Below are 21972 nucleotides of genomic sequence, written 5' to 3'. Positions count from 1 at the left end.
TAGAACCTCTTCTGCGCAAATTAGATGTGTAACACTATCACTGTAACTGTAAAATTTTGCCAACAAACGCAATATCAAATGCCTTTTGATAGTCCACGAAACATATTACAAAAATCTCTAGACTTTTCGATAAGTTGTCACATGTTTAACATTTTTTCTATAGTGCTTTCTCTTTTTACAAAACTTAATTTTTCCTCTGGTATTTGATGACGTAGAAAAGCTTTTAATTTTTTTTTAAGAATGTACAGCAAAAGGTTATTAAAATGGCTGTGAAATGGGATATAAGTGATAATATAAGATTGTTCTCGCATCTTGTAATGGCCTGTTTTTATGTAATGACATATATAGATTAAACTACACCAGCTATTTCGCATGTTACCTGCATTTCATATAGCGGTATAGATATAAAGGATATTTTTATATCTATATCCTTTGGCACTTTTAAATAGTTTTGTTATAGTTTTGCGATTTTAGTAGTTTTCTTTGTATAATATTAATACCAGAAGATTAATTTTCTAGTCCAATTTATTAGCTTTTTTACTTCGGAAAGCAGTACTGGGAGCTATCTGGGATAGTTAGTTGGTAATTTATTTTTAAATAAAACTTCCTGGTTTTCATATAGAATTTTACAATAATTCCGCCACGTGTCTAGTATTTTGAACTCGTGTACACTGACGACTTGTTTTTTTAGAAAGTGTTATGAATTTACATTCCGTACCAGATCTAATTTTGTGTTCTTTACTGCGTTTAATTATACTTCAATTACCCCTAGTGAGCCGTGGTTTATGCTTTTTGATTGCCGGTATGGCATACTCTTCTGCAGTCTGCATTACTTTGTCTTTTAAATATACTTAAGTTTTCTCAGAATTGTTGTTTAATTGATCTTTTGTCTTCCATATCTCTTCGAAAGTCTTTGCAGGCTCTAGGGTGGTGATTATTTTTGTTGTGAGTGTTGTAATGTTGTCGAAGCCTGAGTGACCACTACCACTTCTAGTTGGCTACGTTTTGCAATTGATAGCTGATGATTTTCCTCCGGACATAATTAAATTAAAATCAATTTTAGTTCTTGTTCTTCAGTCTGAGTTGCGTCATGTATATATATTTTGTCGTTTGTGTTCAAAGAGAATATAAGTACTTATTAATAAATTGTATTGCGTACGAAAATCTAGAAGCCGATCTTTCCTTCAGTTTTTTTTGTTGTAGTCAAAAATGGCCAATAACTTTTGCAGTATATTTATCAGTCTTTCCTACTCCTTTATTAAAATCCCCAGATTGGAGTTGGTAAGTACTAATATTTTTGATACATTCCCTTCGACGTCGAAAGCATGTTAGGCGTGCTCTGTTCTTTTAAAGTAAGGTTTTAATTTGATCAGAATATTTCAAACAAACATTTTCTAGAATTCATCTAAATATACAAAATAAGAAGTATTTTAATCATGTTAATAACCGTTTTGAGCTACGTACTGTAGGAAACGAGGCGAACAGACAAGATCTGACACAAAAATCTGACATTCTTGTCCAGAATGGCCATATTATAGCGTGTGGTCACTAGTTAAACGATTTTCGGATGTTTGTGTAAATAATATAATTATTAAAGGATTATAATACGAACGTTTTTATTTTGATACATTTTGAAAGATTGTTGTTTAGTACCTACCATATTGTATCACTGATATTGTGCCCAAATGCAGTGAAATTGGTAGCAAACATGTACTGTTAAATAATAAATTAATAAAATAAATATCATTAACATAGTCTATTTTATTTAAGTATCTATATAAAAAAGTATTTTTCAGAAAACTTTTAAAATGGTAATTAACTGAACCATATATATTTTGCTTTTTAATTACTGCAATATTTTATCTGCTTTAAATAAATATGTTCAATATTCTTCTCTATTTTTATATTGTTTAAAAACTGTGATTTTCTTGAAGGTTGCGATTACGTTAACTTCCCTTCTTGTTTATGTCTTCACTTTCAGTAAGGAGAATGGTCTCCTTGATTGTAGGTTTTTGAGATTTATATCTTGTGCACTTAAGCGCATTTCCATATTTGTAAATACACTTTATATATACGAAATCTGAATCTCACAGATATATACTACAATTTATTATTCAAGCAGTACATCGGTTTTAAGCAGTTTAAAGGTATATACACAAATAAAGGGAGCTGCATAATTGCTTAATAGTTAGTTAGGCCTTTATTAAGGGTAAAATTTTTACCCTTAATAAAGGCCACAAATCGGTTGTTAACTGTTGAAACAATTACCAATTGCCTGACTGTATTTGCAAGTATGTCTACAAATCTGTAGAGACATTTTGAAGAATCATATTTGAATTTATAATTCTTTAATGAGATCTAAAACTGTCAAAATTTGTTTATAACCTTTGTCGTTACTAAGTTTTAAGTATTTTAGTTTTACTTTGCCACTTAAGTTAGAGTTTGTTTCGTGTTTACTTTATAAAGGCCAGTTACCTTGATCCAAGGCAATTAGATGTTCTTAAACATTTTCAGAAGTTGTACATTTGAACATTTTCATATTCTCCATTATTGTTTTGAACATTTTAATACCGACACAGTTACTCTCAGTAGAATCAGACGCAATTCGCGTAGCAAATAAAATTTGAAAATAATTCACTTTATTTAGCTTAAGAAAAGTTTAAAATTAAAACCAGACTGACTTAAGATTTAAAACTTCTTTTTAAAGTTGTTAATTAAAATACATAATCTAAAATAGTCCTTATAATACGTAGATATTAGATAACAATATAAAGACGATGAAAATAATCGTAATTAAGATTGGGCCTTCTTTTGGCCCAATAAATCAAAAATTTTAAATATAACCTAACTTTTGTTTAAGGAATTTATACGATTATTAATTTGATTTCTTTAAAACAAAATTAAAAAAAAATAAGTAATTTAAAACAATTTTAAGTTCTTTTTGTTACTTTTGCAATATCTACAGTGTTTCTGTTAGTCAAGAATTTAATAAAACTCATAAACAACGTCATTTAAAGTTAAAACTTAACTGTGTGTTGCCTCTTTTAAGATATTTAAAAGTTTTTAAATACGAAAATCGTGCAAAATATGGTAACATAAGAAACTAACAACTTTAGAATCCAGAATTCCGATATAACATTGGTGTTTGTAGTGAACTAGTGACCAACTTTAGGTCTAATGTGAAAAACTTCTAATAAGTACAGTAAATTGAATCTTAGCTCAATATTGAAATTATGAAATGAATGTATAGGAGCATTTACAAGAACACATTAAACAAATTTAATTCTAAATGGAGAAGATAAATGATGAGAAATAACACATGAAAAATATATGAATATTTTTGCCTTATATAAAGTACCTACATGAAAGTTCATGTATACTGTCCCGAAACAGCCATAAAAACTGTGGTTTGTCAAGCGCATCTATTTGTCACTATTATAATTGGATGAAGTGACTACTGAAAAAAAATATTTCTAAACCTCAAATAGTAGTAGAAGAAATAGCATAGCCATAAGAGAAGAAATTTAAAAAATATTAAAATATATTATGAAAAATAAAAAAAGCCCCGTAAAGAGAGGCATTCGTGAGATAATAGTAGAAGTGTAAATTTAGGCACTTAGAAATTAGAGGCAAAAAAATCGAAAATAATGACAGCAATAAATATCTGGGTGTGAGCATTACAAACGATGGTCGAAATGCAAAAGAAATAGCTACTAGAATTGGTCAAGGTCACTCAGCAATACGTCAACTATATAGTATACTCTAGAATAATCACATCACTTAAATCACACAAATTAGAATATACAAAAGTATCATAGAAAGCTATACATACGGTTCAGAGCTTTGGGTAATATAATAAAGAAGAGGCATCCAAAATAAAAGCAATGGAAATGAATTATTGACGTAGATGTTGCTAAATCACTAAAAGAGATAGAGTAAGGAATACTGAAATCAGAAAGCTTATGGGCATAGACATTGACATACTGGAAACTAAAAAATGCAAAAGGTTGAAATGGTATGACTTGCCTTAACTTGTCACTCCAAACACAACATAAATATCAGAACGAGAATAATCAAAACATTATATGATAGAACCCAAAACACCTGCTCTAACTAAAATGGAAAAAACCTTCTAACAAAGGTTCTAATAAAAAATACTTATCCATTGTCATTTCTAAACAAGAAATTCCACAACATGGTAGAAGGGAAAAAACCCAACAACAAAAACAATCCAAAAATACTCAGAAGAAGGGCTTTGAAGATGACAACAATATTATTATGTAAAGTGCGTATGGGTGTATCAGAAAAATTAAAAAGGATAGGATATAAATACAATATTACAACAATTTTTAAAAAAATCAACACATTTAAGATCTATTTTGTTCAAAACCAAACCTAACAACACACGCGAGAGATCAAAGAACTGCATTTATAAAATACCTTGTGAATGCAACAATTTTTATGTGGAAGAAACCTCAAGACCACTGAGTGCTAAAACAAAAATGAGCATCATTCATACATTTTCCAGATTTGAAAATATACTCTGTACCCACATAAGAACAGTTACAATGGAAAAATTTCATCAATATTCATTAAAGAAAGAGACAGCAAAAAAAAACAAGCAATCAACTTTTATTATACTTCTTGAAGAAAATGGTAAAGAGAACCCATCAACAGAAGGTAGCAGGTTCTGGTTATCAATACTAAAAGACGAAGTCAGCTTTAAGAATATACCAATATTAATTGATTAATAGGAGCAGGGACACATCGTCTACAATTAACTACTTAAACACACAAAAACCGGAATTTTATATTACAATATCACCCTCAATCACCCGCCAAGTAAGCAAGATTGGGGCCAAGTAAGTCAACTGTCAAATTTCCTGACACAAAGCGCCAATGATGAACAGCTATGGGTTAACAATTTCTTAATTCATGATTTATAACTTTTTGAAAACGATTTTCTAATTAGAAATCGAAACATCAAAAACAAAAAATAGTATAATTTCAAATCATGAATGTGTTGTCATGAATAGGAGACAATGAATTTTGAGACAAAACTCATTGTCTCCTATTAAGAAATGTAGTTCTTTTGGAAATCCTCTCCTTTTAAATTAAATGTCTGTTTCGTCCCCCGTTTTTTAAGTGTTTTCTGTGTGTTTCTGTGTGTGTAAAAGTGTCTTAATTTAATTTTAACATAAAAAATTTTTGGACTTTACAATAATTTGCCAGATATTGCAAAAACTTTATCAAAGAAATTTTGATAACTACAAGATTATACAATTGCACACCCACAAATCTGTACATCCATTGAAGATCATACAATCTGTCTCCTCAAGAACTTCCCCGTTCACTGTTAAATAATTACAATAGTTGACCTGAGTTCTCCAATCAACAATCCAAGATAGTTTGAACCATGTTCTTTCAACCATCAATTAATAGAGTACCGGCATCATTTTAACTTTGTATCGTGACCTGAAGATGCTTTGCATATTATAGAAAGCGAAACCGGTCGTCCGATTAGTTAAATTAAATTGATTGTGAGTAAGTCTAACTTATTATTTCTTTTACCTTTTTCTTTTACCTTTAGTATAATTTCAATTACAATTAGTTAATCAGTTGTGGTTTAATGGCATATAAATATAATATTTAATGTACGAGTACATATGCTATTTTGGTGGTTTATGTGACATATAATTCATTTTTACTATTTTTGAATGTTGATGATGTTTACAGTCTGCTAGACGTAACCAATAAAGTTCTTTTAAGTTATTGTCGTAAAATATCGTGCAATATTTTAATTTAATCATTTGTTTCTCCTCGTACCATAACCTTCAGAACACCCACAAGACAGTATATATTTGTAACCTAAATCTTCAAATAAAATAGAGTAATTAACATAATATTTGTAACGGTATTTAAATTTATCATAAAATTTTTTAATAGTTAATAATTAAATATTATGTTTGTGTGGGATTAAACCATTGATTGCATGGAAAATATTTTTAATTAACCAACGTTTGACGTTTTGATTTCCACTACGGAAATCGTTTTAAATTTATTATTTTAAAAATAAGATTATTTTAAAAATTCTGGGAATATGTATAACCAAGAAGTTGTTGTTATCACTAGAAGGGTTTTCAAAATTTTCTTTGACTTACTTGTTCTCGATCTTGTTGGCAACCGCATACTTATGGTTGAAATAATCTGAGGGTGGTGTTTTTACTCTCAGAGTATCGAATTCTGACAGTGAGTTTTTTTGTATTATAGTTTTGTGTAATGTGTATCGTATTTGTGGTTGTGTAACGAAGATTGTGTAACGTAGATTATAATATGTTTGTGTATTGTGTGTTGCATATGTATTGCGTATAATTATAGGAGATATGTCTTTCTGTTACTAATTGTATCTTCTTGATATTAACTTCTTTTAGTATTGGCAACCAAAGCCTGCTACATTCTGCTGATGGTTTTGATATATCTTTTTCTTCATTAAGCAGATTGACAGCTGCTTCTTTGATTTTTCTGAGTTTCATGTCTGTTTTTTTCATGATTATTAATGCGTTTTTCCATTGTACTCTGTGCTTGTTGTCCCAGGCATGTTTGGATATCTGGGATTTGTCAAAGTCTCTGTTCTTGATGTATTTTTCATACACGTTTATTTTGACACTTAGTGGTCTTACGGTTTCTCCCACTAAGAAATTGTTGCATTTACAGAGTATTTTATAGATGCAGTTTTTTGACCTTTCTAGTGTATTGTTGGGATTGGTTTTGTAGAGGATAGATCTTAGCGTGTTGGCTGTTTCTGAATTATTCTAGAAATGATCTTTTATAAATAAATATTATCCATCGTTAATATAATTTTATCAAATACGATATGCCTATTAAATACATGACAGATATTTTTAGACTAGTAGTTGTTCAATAAGTGCGATAAGAAAAAAATATTGTATTCAATATAATTCTCTTGAACTTTTGTACACTTATATGGTCATCTTCGTCTTTAGATATTCCATCATCATCATCATCCCTTGTCTTGTAATTATATCAGTTGTTTATGGCCCAAGACTGCGCCTGTTTCTCCAATCTGTAACCTTCTTGACTCTTACGTCGTCTTCTATCTATATGATCCATCCATCTTTTTCGCCGTCTTCCTCTGCTTCTAGGTCATATTGAAGTCCGATTGGTTATTTTTCGAAGCATGTTTTGATATGTTTTTTTCAGTATATTGCCGATATATTCTAGGAGGAGTGATTTAATATTATTTGATTATGTTTTCCCTCTTTAGTTCGTTTTCTATTTCCATGTTCGTTTTATGTATTTTCTCATCTTCTCTTGTTATGTTGGGGCATAGTATTGCTGTCATTATTTTTTTTTAATTGTAGTAAGCTGTCTTCCTCTTTTTATTTATTGTTGTTGTTTCCATAGCATACGTAATAACTGGTATCATTAAGAGTCTGTAAAAATTCATCATTATGTTTTTGCTTAATTTTTTGGTTCTCGGTAAATTTCTATTTATTTCATTTCTTTACTGATTTCCTTTAAAAATTTTTTCTTCTACTCTGACCTTCCCAGTGTTTTCAATTGTCACTCGTAAGTATTTGAAAGTGGGTAAAGTTTTAAACTTGGTTTGGTCAAGTTTTGATCTGTTTTTTCTTCCCTGCCTATTTTTATATATTGTATTTAGAACCACGTATATTTATCGAATATGTTTTCCTGCTTTTTGTATTGGTTGTACTATTGTATGTATGACTAGTGTTTTTAGTTTAGTGGTAATTATGTTAAGACCTTATAGGCAATGTTTGGAAGAGATATAGTTATGTTGTTATGTAGTTCTTACAGTCTTCTTTTTATGAATCGGCACTATAATTCCTTAGTTTTATTTATCTGGCATCACATTTTTATAGTATATTTCCTCGATTAGAAGAAATAGGTTTTATATCATGATACTTCTCTATATTAAATTTTATAGCTCTGGTACTATACCGTACTGTGCTTTCGATATCGTCGTTGCTGTTAGTTCCTAGTCTTTCGTCATCTTTATTTAGTGCTTAGTGCTCATTGGTGTATAATTCGTTTTTAAAATGTTCCTTCAATATTCTGCTGATATGTTTGCGTTCTAGTTCGATTTCTTCTTTTCGATTAGGGATTCTGTAACTAGAGTAAAAAATCTAAACTGTAATAAGGAACAACAAAGTAATTCTGGAACAAGTAAACGTCATCTATCACATATCTTGTGCTGAGTGTGACTCATGCTACATCGGGAAGACAGGGAGATCACTGAGAGGACGTCTTACGACACACCGCAGTGATATCAACTTATCTAAGCATACTTGTGCTCTTGTCCAGCATGCTATTAACACTAAACATAAAGTGGACTTTAATGAAGTTAAGATTCTTGGCAATGAACGGAATCTTGTTAAAAGGCAGTTTTTGGAAATGTGTTCAATACTTAAACACCGTAACGCTCTTAATAAGAGAACGGACATTAGTAACTTGAGCCAAATTTATCATGCATTAATATTGCAGAATTAGGCTTAATATTGTTTACTTTAAAATTGTCCCCTAAGGTGTATGTTCTATCATATTTTCATATTAATAATCTCAAATAAAAATAAAATAAAATATTTTCTTACTTTATTAAACTTAGATTCATTCAACTTACATTTTATTGATTATTTTGTCAATGTTACTTTTACACATATGAAATAATTGTTTCTGATCAAATAGTTTAATAAAATTTTATAATAAAATTGATTCATAGAATCTTTATGAGTTTCAGTTCCAAATGTTATGAACCTTGGACTGTTGGAAGTTAAATCAATCTTCACCTGTTGGCTGGCTATTCAGCCACAACTTAGACTATTTAAATACGCCTTGCTGTTCTGTCATATTTTGACCTCAAGGCCACTGTCTTTTCTCGTGGTTGGCGTGTTTCCTACCTGTTGTTGTTCTCATTTCACTGACAGCAACTAAGAAGCTAGGAGTGGTAGGTAACTTCATTATATATATATATATATATATATATATATATATATATATATATTTTAAATATCACTTAATTCAATCATAATCAATTTAATAATGTTACCCAAAGTTAAAATTAAATTTTATTATTAATATACTGTTGGAAGTGTATCTTATGATCTTTTTAGTTCTCTGAAAATTAATGTTTTTTACATATTTTTTATATACATGTACAATTACCACATGTTCTTTTGCTGTGCGAAGTTTGAGTGAATTTGTAAACTGTATTTAGTTTCAATTAATTGTTTATACAACATAATCTTATAATGTCCATTTTCATAAGCTTCTTTACATATTTAATATCATTGACTGCTACATATCTTTTTAAGGTCACAAACTCACAACAACTTTTCTATGGATATTTGGTTTTTCATATTGTTCTTTTTAGATGAACTGAGGATGCTTTTTGATTAAAAAGCGAAACGTCTTCAGTAAATAGATGAAGTAGCCACCTTCTTTGTCTTTTATTTCTCCACTTTGACCGAAAAACCCACCACGTACCTTAATTTATATATATATATATATATATATATATATATATATATATATATATATATATATATATATATATATATATATATATATATATATATATATATATATATATATATATATATATATATATATATATATGTATGCACTTTAAAATATTACGATTTCAGTCAACTTGCTTAAATAAAATGTTGATATTAATAAAGATACAGGGTTTTAAAGTGCAAATTTAAAATTTTATTTTTCTCCACTTTTCGCTATAACTTTCACGTTTGTAAATATTTATGGATAAAAATTTACAAGGAGAAATTATAATTTTATACATACTTTGATCAAGTTCTTAGAGGGCGCCACATATGCTACATACGTGGCATAAATTTGCGCTTAACTTTTTTGCTCTTTAGGTTAGCTCTATTTGTGTTAAAAAATACTAAAGGCACATTATTTTTACAAAGAAAAGGTATACTTGTTAATAACTTCAAAATTCATAATTTTGATATTTGTGCGGTAAAGCAGTGAATATCTGTGGATAAGCATAATTAATAGTTTTTCTTATTAAAACAACTCAAAGATGATAACGTAGTATCATCACAAAATGCTTGGTTATGACTCATAAATATCTTATTGAAGGGATGCTTCTATTTTCTTCTTTATATGCCGTGTCTGTATTTGAAGTTGACCGTCATCATGTTTACAATTTCCTGTCTATATCTCTTCTATAAGTTTCTATACTGGTTGTATTACTTTTTCCCTATTAAAGTAAAATATCCCTATTAACGTAAAATCCTGAGTCGAGCGTCACGGAAGAATCGCTTCACACATCGATGTACTAAACTATAATCAACTTTTATTTTTAAATATCTTATTTATTTTATGTAATAATTAAAATTACTATCAAATGAATGATTTAATATCAAATTTATATTTTATTAATAACTTAATATTTAGTCTCACTTTGACGGGTCTGTATTTTCTTAATACGTTAGCAGGTGGCGCTACTAGCAAACACAATTTATTGAATTATTTTAATATAATATAATTTGTTTAAAATATAAATAATAAATAAATAATGAAATTACTTTATTAAATGTTAATAATAATATTTAAAAATTAAGAAAACATGGCATGGAGATTGGCGCTAGTCTACAGTGCCAGCTACTGTACCTACCACATTTTTTTGAAGGCCGTTTTGATGCCAGTAGGCAACCCCAATGCATTACGGGAAATTTTAACATAGTAGGCTGATATCACGAATGCTTTTGATAACTAAAAATAAGTCTTGTTTCGATTAATCAGTGATTTTTGTAATATCTAGTTTATTTTGGTTTATCAAAGAAAAGCAGAAAATGCCGAGACATAATAATTTTACTAATACGGATATGAGCAGGAATATTTAAAAAGATACCTAAACAGGCTACAACCTAATCACCAAACCTTTAAACATATTTTTCGGAATTTAGGCGAAAATCATTTCGTCCTAAATGTGACAACTTAGGCCGACCGAAAATCATTACGTCTGATCAGGAAGATCAGAATCAGAAGTAATGCTTCGCGTTGACGATGCATAAGCATTTTTATCCTTCCCATTTTACACGTGTGCAAAATCTATTGTCAGCAGATTTACCTTTAACATGTAGATTTGCAAATGATATCCGAAATAGGTAAAATTTTGACCACTCCTTCGTCGATCGAATATTTTTACGAACGAAGCTACATTTACGCACCACGGTCTTTTTAATTTAAAGAAAAATCATTTCTGAGATACTGAATATCCTCATCTTGAGAGAAAAAGGCATTTTCAACCTGAATTTTAAATAGACGTATGGTTTGGAACCATTGGTAACCATTTTTTACGGACATGCGAATTACCTTGTAATTTGAATGGTGAGATTTATTTACAGTTTTTATAAAATGATTTTATTGATTTATTGGAAGAATAGTCATCAAACTTAAGGAGAAATAAGTGGTTTATGCAAGATGGTACACCACCACATTATAGAGAGGGGAGTGAGAACATTCTTAAATACCAACTTTCCTTAACGTTGGATTGTTCGTGGTAGTCATATTCCTTGGTCATGTGTAGAAACACCCTGTATCTTTCTTAATATCAATATTTTATTAAAGCAATTTGGCTTAAATCGTAATATTTTACAGTGTAGAATCTACGGTTTCTTTTTGTACAATTACTTAAGGAAGACCCTGTATACAGCTATCCGTGAAAATCCTATATGGATTATCGAAGTTGGCAAGTTGTTCCTGTAGAATAGGAGCGGTTTTATCATTAAAAGTGGGGAAACATTCTTTGGTTTGGAAATTCTTTGGTTTATCAACTAACTTAGAAGTAGATATGTCATCTGTTTCTTGCAATAGGCCAGTTTGGTTATTAGTTGAACGTATAAAATGCAATGGTGGTTCCATACATCCGGCTAATAGATTCTCGGTAGAAGTAGATTTAAGTACACTAATATTTTAAGCCGAGTATATGTGGCAGACTCATATATAAAGCAACCATAATTAGGAATTGATCTGTTATATGACCTATAAAATATTAGATTAATTTTAGGATCAGCGCCCTATTGGTGGCGATTACCTACTTTTCAACATTTAGGCTTTTTTCGCAATTAACTAAATAGGTTTTAATATGTTCTTCCCATTTTAATTTGGTATCAAGGTATATACCGAGGTAGGTGGAGTGTTTTTTTGAAGTTAGATTAACCCTCTTATAGGCAGTTGAGAAAGTATAATTTTCACCATACAATATCACGTCTACAGGCAGTGTACATCGACTTTCTCACCATTTGAGGTAGCTGTCACCTAGTAGTAATATCGTTAACCTATAAAAAATTACTTTTAAGCTAAGGTACAGATATCTGCATTACCATTTATACTTATGTTTGAATACACGCTGATTTGACGGTTTTTTTTGTGCGATCATGTTCTAGTTGTGAATAAATAATTGTTTGGACGAAAATTAAGGTGGCTGTGAAGGATTTTAATATTATTTGTCCATTATTTTGACTTTTATACAGACATTCATATAAAAACAATAATAATAGAATAGAACTTATAGGATGTATGCTAAATCTCTACTACCACCGCCCATCTTCGTTGTTTATTTTTATTATTTTGTTAAGAAATGTATGATTAAGATAAGTTCAGAGATGCTAAGACTGCATTATTTTATTTATATTCTTTACCTGAGAATGAGGAACAGTTAGAAGAAAAGGCAGAAGAAGGTGCTTTCGAATAACTTTGGAAAAAGTTCTTCGAAAATTTGGAAGACAACTGTTTACATCCTTCTGGTGTATATACAGCCTGTTTGGAATCTTCACATTCTTAATATTCAGATAATTTTTCTCTCCCTACATATCCGGTACATTTTCAACTATCTGTATTGGAAGATAGTGAAGATTAGGAAGTAGAAAATGATGAGGAATGGAATCAAAACAGATTTCTTTGACAACCTTGCACTTGATTTTTCCAAAGATGCCAATTTTGCATACGATTTTAATACAATACTGAAGACAAAGAAATCGATTATTTCACCAAAATTTTTGATTTACATATTCTTGATAAGATAGTTTATCAGACTAATCTATAAGCTAAGCAGAATTAGCCTAAAAGGGCTAATAAGATAAATGAACACGGTCCATGTAATAATTGGCAAGATACAAAGCTAGAGGAAGTGAAGGCCCTAATTGGAGTAATGATTATAACGGGAATACATACACTTACCTTAACTTTCCAATTACTGATCCACTGATCCATATTTAGGCGTATCAGCAGTTTCGCAAATATTTGGATCTAAAATATACAAAAAACTAATTGAAAATTTACACCTATAAAACAATGTAAATGCGGTGCTTTTGACAAACATATGACAAACTGCATAAGATGAGACCACTTGTGAAAAAACTAAATAGTACAATCCAATCTACGTATAACCACTCATCTTGCTTAGCCTCTGATAAATCAATGATAGCGTTATGATGGCAGATCATCACTCAAACAATACATGCAGAAGAAGTCTGTAAAAAGAGGTTATAAAGTTTGGTGTTTGGCAGACTAAATTACAAGCTATATATACAAATTCCAAATTTACACTGGAAAGTCGGCAGACGTTGATGGAGCAAAAAATCTAGGTAAAAAGGTTGTTATAAACCTTGCAAACTGTCTAAAAAACAAGAGATGGTTGATAGCCTTTGATAATTTTTTTAGATCTTTTCCTCTTATAAAAAAGTTATTGAGTGATAAGATTTATGCTGTTGGTAAGAAGAGATCAAACAGAAAGGAATTACCAGATATGTTAAAAAGTAAAACGAAGATGTGCCGTGGAGAATTTATGTTTAGTACAAAACAAAAGGGAGCTGCAATAAAGTGGATGGTTAATAGACCAGTCAACATATTGAGCAACTGTTTTTTTCCACAAGATACAGATTTTGTTAGTCGTCGAAATAAAGATGAGTCCACAACAAATGTGTCATGCCCTAAAGCTGTACGCGTTTATACTCATATACTGGGTTCGACCCGATATACTGGGTTCGATAAGTTCGACCAATATCACGAAAGATATTCCATTGGACGAAGATCTGCTAAATGGTGGTTCAGAATTATTTTTTACTATTTAGTCGATGACTATAGTTAATCCGTTTATACTAATGAAGATAAGTCGACAGAAGAAACTCGACCAACTATCATTTCGCTTAAATTTAGCAAGACAGTTTTGATTTCAAGCATTACTTTACCGAAACGTAGAAATAAATTCGTAATATTTTTAGCAAATTAATGTTTAGTTCCAAATGAAGTGATATTAGTGGAAGTTGGTAGACATATGCCATATAAAGAGAACAATTACAGGCGTAGTAGGATGTGCAGTACTAAGCAAAATGAAATATACTAACATTGAAATATTATGAGTAGATTTTTCCATATATTCCAGATACCTTTTTTTTGTTTTATTTATTCGCATTAACTACTAAGAGATTAATCTACAAATATATTTACATTACAATTACAACTGATGAAATAGACCTATATTCTTCAAAAAGTTTATAACATATACCGAATCACGGTCTTCTTTTAAAATAGATGTGAGGTTAGTTGCAAGGTTATGGTTAGTTCTTATATTGTTGTGTTTATTACACTCCATTAGTATGTGATACACACTTAGGTCTTTATTACAAAACTCACACTTAGGAGGATTGACTCTATTAAATAGGTAAGAATGAGATGGTCTTGTATGACCTAGGCGTAACCTGTCAATTTTTACTTGGTTCACACGACTTATATTTAGTTATTTCCACGGTTTCACACTCGGTTTTATTGTTTTAAGTTTCTCTGCAGTCGTATTCCACTTGTTTTGTCACATACACACTATTTGGTTTCTAATAACCGCTATCATATCACTCGCTACTACTAAGCGCACTATTGTTGCTTCGGTGACGGTTGTTGCTTCTTTAGCATACAAATCTGCTCTTTTATTTTCGTATATGCCTACGTGTGATAAAACCCATAATAATTTAATTTCTAATTGGTGAAGAAAAAATAATTCTGATTTTATTAAGCTGGCAATTGGATGTTTAGAGTATAACTGTACTAAGTACTGTAGAACTTAGAGAGTCTGTAATTATTATTACTTTGGAGTGATGAGTCGATTTTGCAAATCTTACTGCTTCCAAGATAACGTACAGTTCGGCTGTAAGTGTAAAGATGCTATTAAACGAAGATAATTGAAAAGTTTTAGCAGCGTTAGGTGATATTACTGATGCTCTGAATACTGAATTCTTCGAAATCAGTGGTCTATTTTTGTTTGAACGATGTTTTGATTTTTTTATTTACAGGATTTTTCGGTAAAGTGAACGCATCTTCTATTCGCGATTTACTTGGGGCAGTAGTTATTTCGAAAGCTGTTCTTTTTTATGTGTTTTTCCTGTGTTATCTTCTAGCTTTTCTGTGGAGATGGGATTGGCGATATGGGTAATGATATTTTGAGGATTTATGTTAACTTAAAATTTTAGATTTTTGGAAGTTTTAGAGCTGTCAGGGACTACTGGAGGAAATGGATTTGGTTGAATTTCTTTGGTACGGGTTGTGTGAGTGAAGTAATTTGTTCTTAAGAAATAGATTGTGTGTCGTTATGTATGATTGTAGTGCGATTTGGACAATTAGTAGAGGTATGACTATGTTGATTACAATTATAACATGCTTGACTTTCGTGTGATAGGAAAAAACGATAAGGAGTTTTTTCATGAGTAATAATAATAGAAGTAGGAACAACATTTTCTTCAGGAGAAATGTACACAATACGCCCAAAACTTAAAACATGCTGAAGACTGGGGTGCTGTGTTCCTATTTTTAGATAAGTTATGGGAGAAGTTAAGTTTAATGCTAATTTGGCAAGTTCCTCTTCTATAAACTGATCTGGGATTGATGGGCACATGTTAGACAGTAATAGCCTTTCGTTGGGTGTAATCAGTCTGCGGATGGGAAGTTGTTCATCGTTGATTTTTATTGTTCCGTTACAATTGATCAGAAATTTGTTTACGCAATCTTCGCTGGATAAATATACACATATTATGTTGTTTGTGATTCTGGATGCAAATATGATGTCTTCCGGTTTGATGATGGATCCAATTGTTATAAGATAGTCTTCCAATTTGACTTCATTTATTTACGTTACGATTACTTGTTTCTTTGAAGAGTATGATGATTTCTTTTGTTGACTGGTAACTGATGAGTATGATTTTGGTGTGGAAGTGGTAGGTTGAGATATAGAAACTTAGTTTAGATATAGAAAACTAAGGCCGACCCTGTTTTATCAACCAGTTTGATGATTAGGGACCAGTGGCCTCGACCAGATTTCGATAAAACGAAAAATTTTAGTAAATACTCTTGAGTATTATTTACCGTTTAAAATGAAAATACTTCGGAACCAGCTGATAGCGTGGTATGTTACATCGTTGCCAGGGCCGAGCTCATTTTCCCAGATACCTTTTGTTTAAATATTATGGCAATTAGAATTATAAGGGTTGATTAAATAATGAGAATTTATTCTTAATTTTAATAGAGATTTTTTTAAATTTGGAGAATAAACATGGTTTATAAGTAGTTTCGAAGCGTGTCTTTTAATTGCCATCTATGATTTTTATTTTTTTATTTTATAGTTTTTTTTTAATTAAATAAACCATGACACATTATCAAACAATTTTTTGGAACTGTATTTATATTTCAAGGAAATATATTTCTTTCAGTGTAATAAGACCATTAAAGTCATATATTAACATTTTTTATTATCATTTGTCAATTTTATTTATTTTTGATTAGATCGAAACTTTTTATTACATTTGTTTAATACCACCATAACATATAACATTTAGAAGCTATTCAGTTCGAACTGTTTGTTATTTAATAATTATGTAATTCTGCTGTTGCTTATTTTATTTCTTATTATTAGGTTTGGCGACGAAATAGTTCCACCACGTAATATTTGATCGCTGGGAACAAAAAAAAGCTCTAAATTAGGCAAATAGAAAAATAAAATAATAATTAGATTTTTATATTAGTTTGTATTATTAATTATTTGATTGTTTTATAAATAGTGTGAGAAAATAACATTGCGACGTGTTTAGTATGCTTATTTTATTTTAGCATTATTATAATATAGTGCATCTTATTGGTTTATATGTATTACCTAATAAAATTTTATTATTGTAATTCATAAGTAATGGGAATTATCCACCTTTGTGAGATAAAACAATTTTATTGGCGTTTTGACATATTATTATGTCGTAAACATGAAAGTACCTAAAAAATGATTTCCAATCTAAAAGTCCAAAAGTCACTAAAATAGTTTTAAAAATATGGATCTTCCAGCAACAAATTTTCATAATTCGTCTGATAGCGATGGCGCATGATTCAATAGAAGGCATGAATGCAGTGTCTTTTATATATAAAATTTTGTGCTCCGACTACACTATGACTTGTTTCGTCCTATATTGACACTCTAGATAGAGCTATTCAAAGGTAAACTCGGACAAAGACAGACACACACAGTGTTCTCTACTTTCTTTCATCCAAGGTATATTGCATGCATCTTCATTTTATGCCCACTCACTAGTGAGAAATTTTGTTAAGAGGCTAAAAGTTAATTTAGTTAAATTGCTACAGGTTTGTCTTCGACTTATTGCTATCTGACGAATTCCAATATAGTGCGAAATGTGTGTCATTGAGAGCGAAGAAAAAAATTAAAGAAATTTATGGTTTCTAATGCTTAATACGCCAACTTGTATAAAATAGTTTTAATTCGATAATAATTTTGGTTAATTACCATTGTATGTTATTTACTAAAGTTGCTAAATTTAAATTTAGACTTTTTATGTTTTGACATGACTGATTCACGAAATATCGTGTCCTCAAATTTTGCTTCCTCGCATCTAAACTCTTTTAATACTAATAAAACTTATATGAAGTATAAATAACAAAATTAAAGGGAACACAGATAGAGCAGAAGAAGGAGAGATAGAGAGAGATAGTGTGGTTTTCACTATAACTAGACCTGAAGCCCTTGAGAAATCAAAACTTGCTGACTCATTTACCTGTACGAGCTAACATGCACTACAGTGGCTCCGGCCATGACCACTGGTTAAACCTTGGCCGCATCGATTCCGATCCACAATGCAACTAGCCGTGCGGCCAGCAACATGCTGTTTCTACGTTGGACGCATCTTCAGCCAGGCTTCCTACATCCATTCTTCTTTTTAATTGTGAGATGGATGTCTCGGAGGTAGCCGTTGCTGTGTATACGTATAATCGTACAATAAAACGAAAGAAAAAATATTGGGTAGATCCCATTTTTAAGTAGTCCTATAAAACACAAACTTTACAACACACGAACAGATTACTGTCTGCAGCATACTGGCTGTGCATCATGCGCGTTGTCTCATAAGAGTACATACTTATTTTGAGTCACAACGACTGGCTGGCCAGAAGTATCCACGAAATGTGGCCGGTACGTGTGCGTTGGTCCATTACAACATGTTTAACATTGTTTGGATACGACCAGCTATAATCCTGGCCGTCGCTGGAATCGCAGTAGTGCGCGTTAGCTGTAAGGGCGAGAAAAAGACCAAAAAATTTTAAAATGCATAACACGAACCGACCTTGAAATCACAGACAGGCGTGTTTCAAAGATCAAGTGGTTTACAGCATAATGGCAAATCACTTTTAATTCAAAATAGATAAAGATATATGTAGGTAAATGAAATATTTGCTTAGTGTCTTAAAGTCAGTTCATGCTAGTTAGTTTTGATTCAACCATCGTTTTCACCCATACGCCAATGGTGAAAGAAAAATAGGGGTCAAAGATTGAGAGGGATGATACATTGACAAAGAACATTAAATTGAATGTATCCGATATTATTTACATAATAACACTTTGCACAGACAAATTTTTATCTAGATAATGAATGCTTTTTACCATTAAAATTTTAGAGTATCCATAGGCTCATCCTTGTCTTCATTATTGTCAAATATATTCATGGAGGATTTCGAACAAAAATTGTATACAAGCAGGACAAATAATCTACAGTATGATATAGATATATAGATGCTGTGTTCTCCATTTGGCTTTACTAGCATTTATTAATAATTTTTTTCTCATTGACATGAACAGTAAAGAGGAATCAATCAACTTCAACATTGAAAAAGAAAACAACAAGGAGCATAAGTATTCTAGAAACACTTGCAAGAAGGGGTTTAAAAATGACTAAAATACCGTAGATAAAGAGATTTTCAAAAAAATTAAAAAGGCTAGGAAATACCACTAAGTGTCAGGATAAACGAGCATGAATGTACATTAAAAACAGTGACTTGGAAATGTGAAAAAAAAGAATAATCCAACATTAGCGGATTAGTAAAAAGTCAGAGACACGTCATCTACAATTAAACAAAATACATATTAAACACACAATGCATAAACATAAAATACATAAAAACATAATACATAAATGCATAATATAAGGGCAAATATTATATAAATACACAAAATAATCAGATTGTTATCCTGCGGGCACAAATAAGACCCTCAGATTTTTTTAATGAAAAACATAACAACCTTTTGGTTATATTTTTAACACAATTTTTTTAAAATACTTTTTTTTTAAACGATTTCTGGAGCTTAAATCAAAACGTGAAACAGCAGTTACAAATGTAATTTTCATTACAATCAATTGTGACTTAATCTCATTTGAACATAATAGTTACCTTTCCAATAATTACAACAACAATTTTCGAATTAATTAGGGTCAAACCTCACAAATAGTCCTTCGCTTATGCAGTGCAACATGGAAAGTAATATTTGCATGCTAATGATTAGTGTCACTCAGATTAAAGTAGTTTATTGTACTAGAGAGAGTTATTACAGAAATATATATTGGCATTTTTTAAAGAAACAATGAAAATATGATGCGTACAATAGGCTGGTTGTTTCTGGTGCAACATTGCATTTCTTTGGTTTTGTTGATCTATATTCTTTGATTATTCTTGTAATCTATTACTTGTAATTGCATGTTGTGTTTTGTATGTGCAGAGTCATAATTCAGCAAAATCTATATCTTCCAGTCTGTTTTTTAATCCCCAATAAATTCCTCTATTAGAGTTTACCTTTACTAGTATGGAGTCCAGTAAAATTTAAATAGTAGGGAGGATATAACGCAGGTTTGTTTTACTCCGTTTAGCACAACTATTGTGTTATGTTTTGCCGTTGTTTAGGACTTGACTTTCTGTATCACTGTAGAGTTCTTTGATGAAATTTATTATTTTTTCTGGTATTCCTATTTTAGTAGTGCTTTCCACATGGCCATGTATGTGTGCATGTTAAAGCCCACAAAGCATATAAATAGTGGAGAGTTGAATTTCTAAGACTTATCGACGATTACTCTGTTTCATATATTCTGCAAGTAGGTAATCTCTTGAACTTTCTCCCAATACCCAGATCATATTTAATAATTCTTCTAAAAAAAAATTCATTTTAAAAATTAAAGAGAAGCCACACAGACCGATACCGACTAAAAAGTAATATGAAAACTTATTTTTTTAAGCAAACTGTTTTACCATTGTTAACTGACACAAGTGGCCTTTTACTTATTTGTAAAGCTCATCCAGGACCAAAAATAGGCCAGGAAAGGGATAATCAAATTAACGGAAAGCAGTTTTAAGTACATGTTGACGTTGAGCCCAAAAAAAGCTCGATAGCAGACGCTTAAACCTATCCGAAAGTCATAAACGCAAATGTAGGTTATACACAAAGGTCTCCGCGGTCGTAGTGGTGAAAGTTTTATTAGGTCAAACGACCCCTTTATGTGAACATTTAGGAAAAATCTTAACATGCAAGACTGAAAAATATGATTAAAATAAAAACAGTAGGAGAGCAAAAATTACCAAAACAAATTAAGCATAATCAATTGGTAGATTAAACCCTGACAGATCAAGCTTTAATGTAAATACCAAAGAATTCTAAAAGCAATAAGTATCGACTTGTACTTGAAATATAACAGAACATTTCACAGAAAAACATAATAAACTAATAGGTAAAATAGAAAGGCAGCGAGAAAATATTTTGAGAAGAAGACAACTTTTCTAAATGACCTAAATATTTTAACACTAACATTAAGAGAAATATTTGTTATTTGCTTCTGTTAATTTCTTACTATTACGAAGACCCCAAGCTTATCACGGCTATAAACAAATATAATTACTAATAGTTTATCGTAATTAATTTTAATCCTTGTATATATATATATATATATATATATATATATATATATATATATATATATACATAACTTTCATTTAAATTAAATGTATTTCTAATGAGTTGAATAAAAGCGTGAAACAATCCGTGAGTAACAAGGAGAAAAATGAGCAAAACAATTATTATCGAAATGTTTAAACAATACTTACAATTTTCATTTTAATCGTCGATATATAATGCACCTGTTTTACACTATGTACAGTAAACCGATAAGTAAGAGTAATGACTTTATATATTCCCCTTCACTTTCATTGATTCGTACTTGCCGACAGATATGTTCAAAGCTAAAACTATTGTTAAATGACTTTAATATGTATGTTCCATAAAGTATAATACTATGGTGGAGGTAAATCCCTACAAAGCGTTTCTCTGATTTATTTGCACTAATCTGTAACAATTATTATATTTGATGATCTGTACGAAGAAAAAACGGTAGTATTATAACTTTATTTTTATAGTATTTTACTACCTAAAAGTATAAACCCAAATAAATAACATAACTATCCTGTAATTATCTCGAAAATTCTACTTGAACCAACGTTTTTTGAACTAGTCATTTATAAGGACAATATCGAAACCTCCCTTTCTGTAGACAGCAAGATAAGTTTATAATGAGCGTGGTCATCATTTCCGAACATAGGTTTATT

At 30.4% G+C, this 21972-nt stretch overlaps 1 protein-coding gene across 2 annotated transcripts in view; it reads right to left on the bottom strand.

The window, feature by feature from the left end:
- Nucleotides 1–21610, bottom strand: part of LOC140439789 (uncharacterized) — a 127784-nt gene extending 106174 nt beyond the window's left edge. The window contains exons 1-2 of one of the 2 annotated variants that reach the window (XM_072529928.1): nucleotides 21475–21610; nucleotides 13252–13320 (exon numbers count right to left, since the gene is read on the bottom strand). In XM_072529928.1, coding sequence (XP_072386029.1) covers nucleotides 13252–13320; nucleotides 21475–21483 — 78 coding nt within the window. In that variant the 5' untranslated portion in view covers nucleotides 21484–21610. The remainder of the gene's footprint in view (nucleotides 1–13251; nucleotides 13321–21474) is intronic. The other variant, XM_072529929.1, reaches the window with a different exon arrangement.
- Between the last annotated feature and the right edge of the window lie 362 nt (nucleotides 21611–21972).

This window comes from Diabrotica undecimpunctata, chromosome 4 (genome assembly GCF_040954645.1).
Source record: "Diabrotica undecimpunctata isolate CICGRU chromosome 4, icDiaUnde3, whole genome shotgun sequence".
In the NCBI taxonomy this organism is placed as follows: Eukaryota; Metazoa; Arthropoda; class Insecta; order Coleoptera; family Chrysomelidae; genus Diabrotica; species Diabrotica undecimpunctata.
The sequence above is the reverse complement of the archived record's forward strand: the minus strand, read 5'-3'. Positions and strand labels throughout refer to the sequence as shown.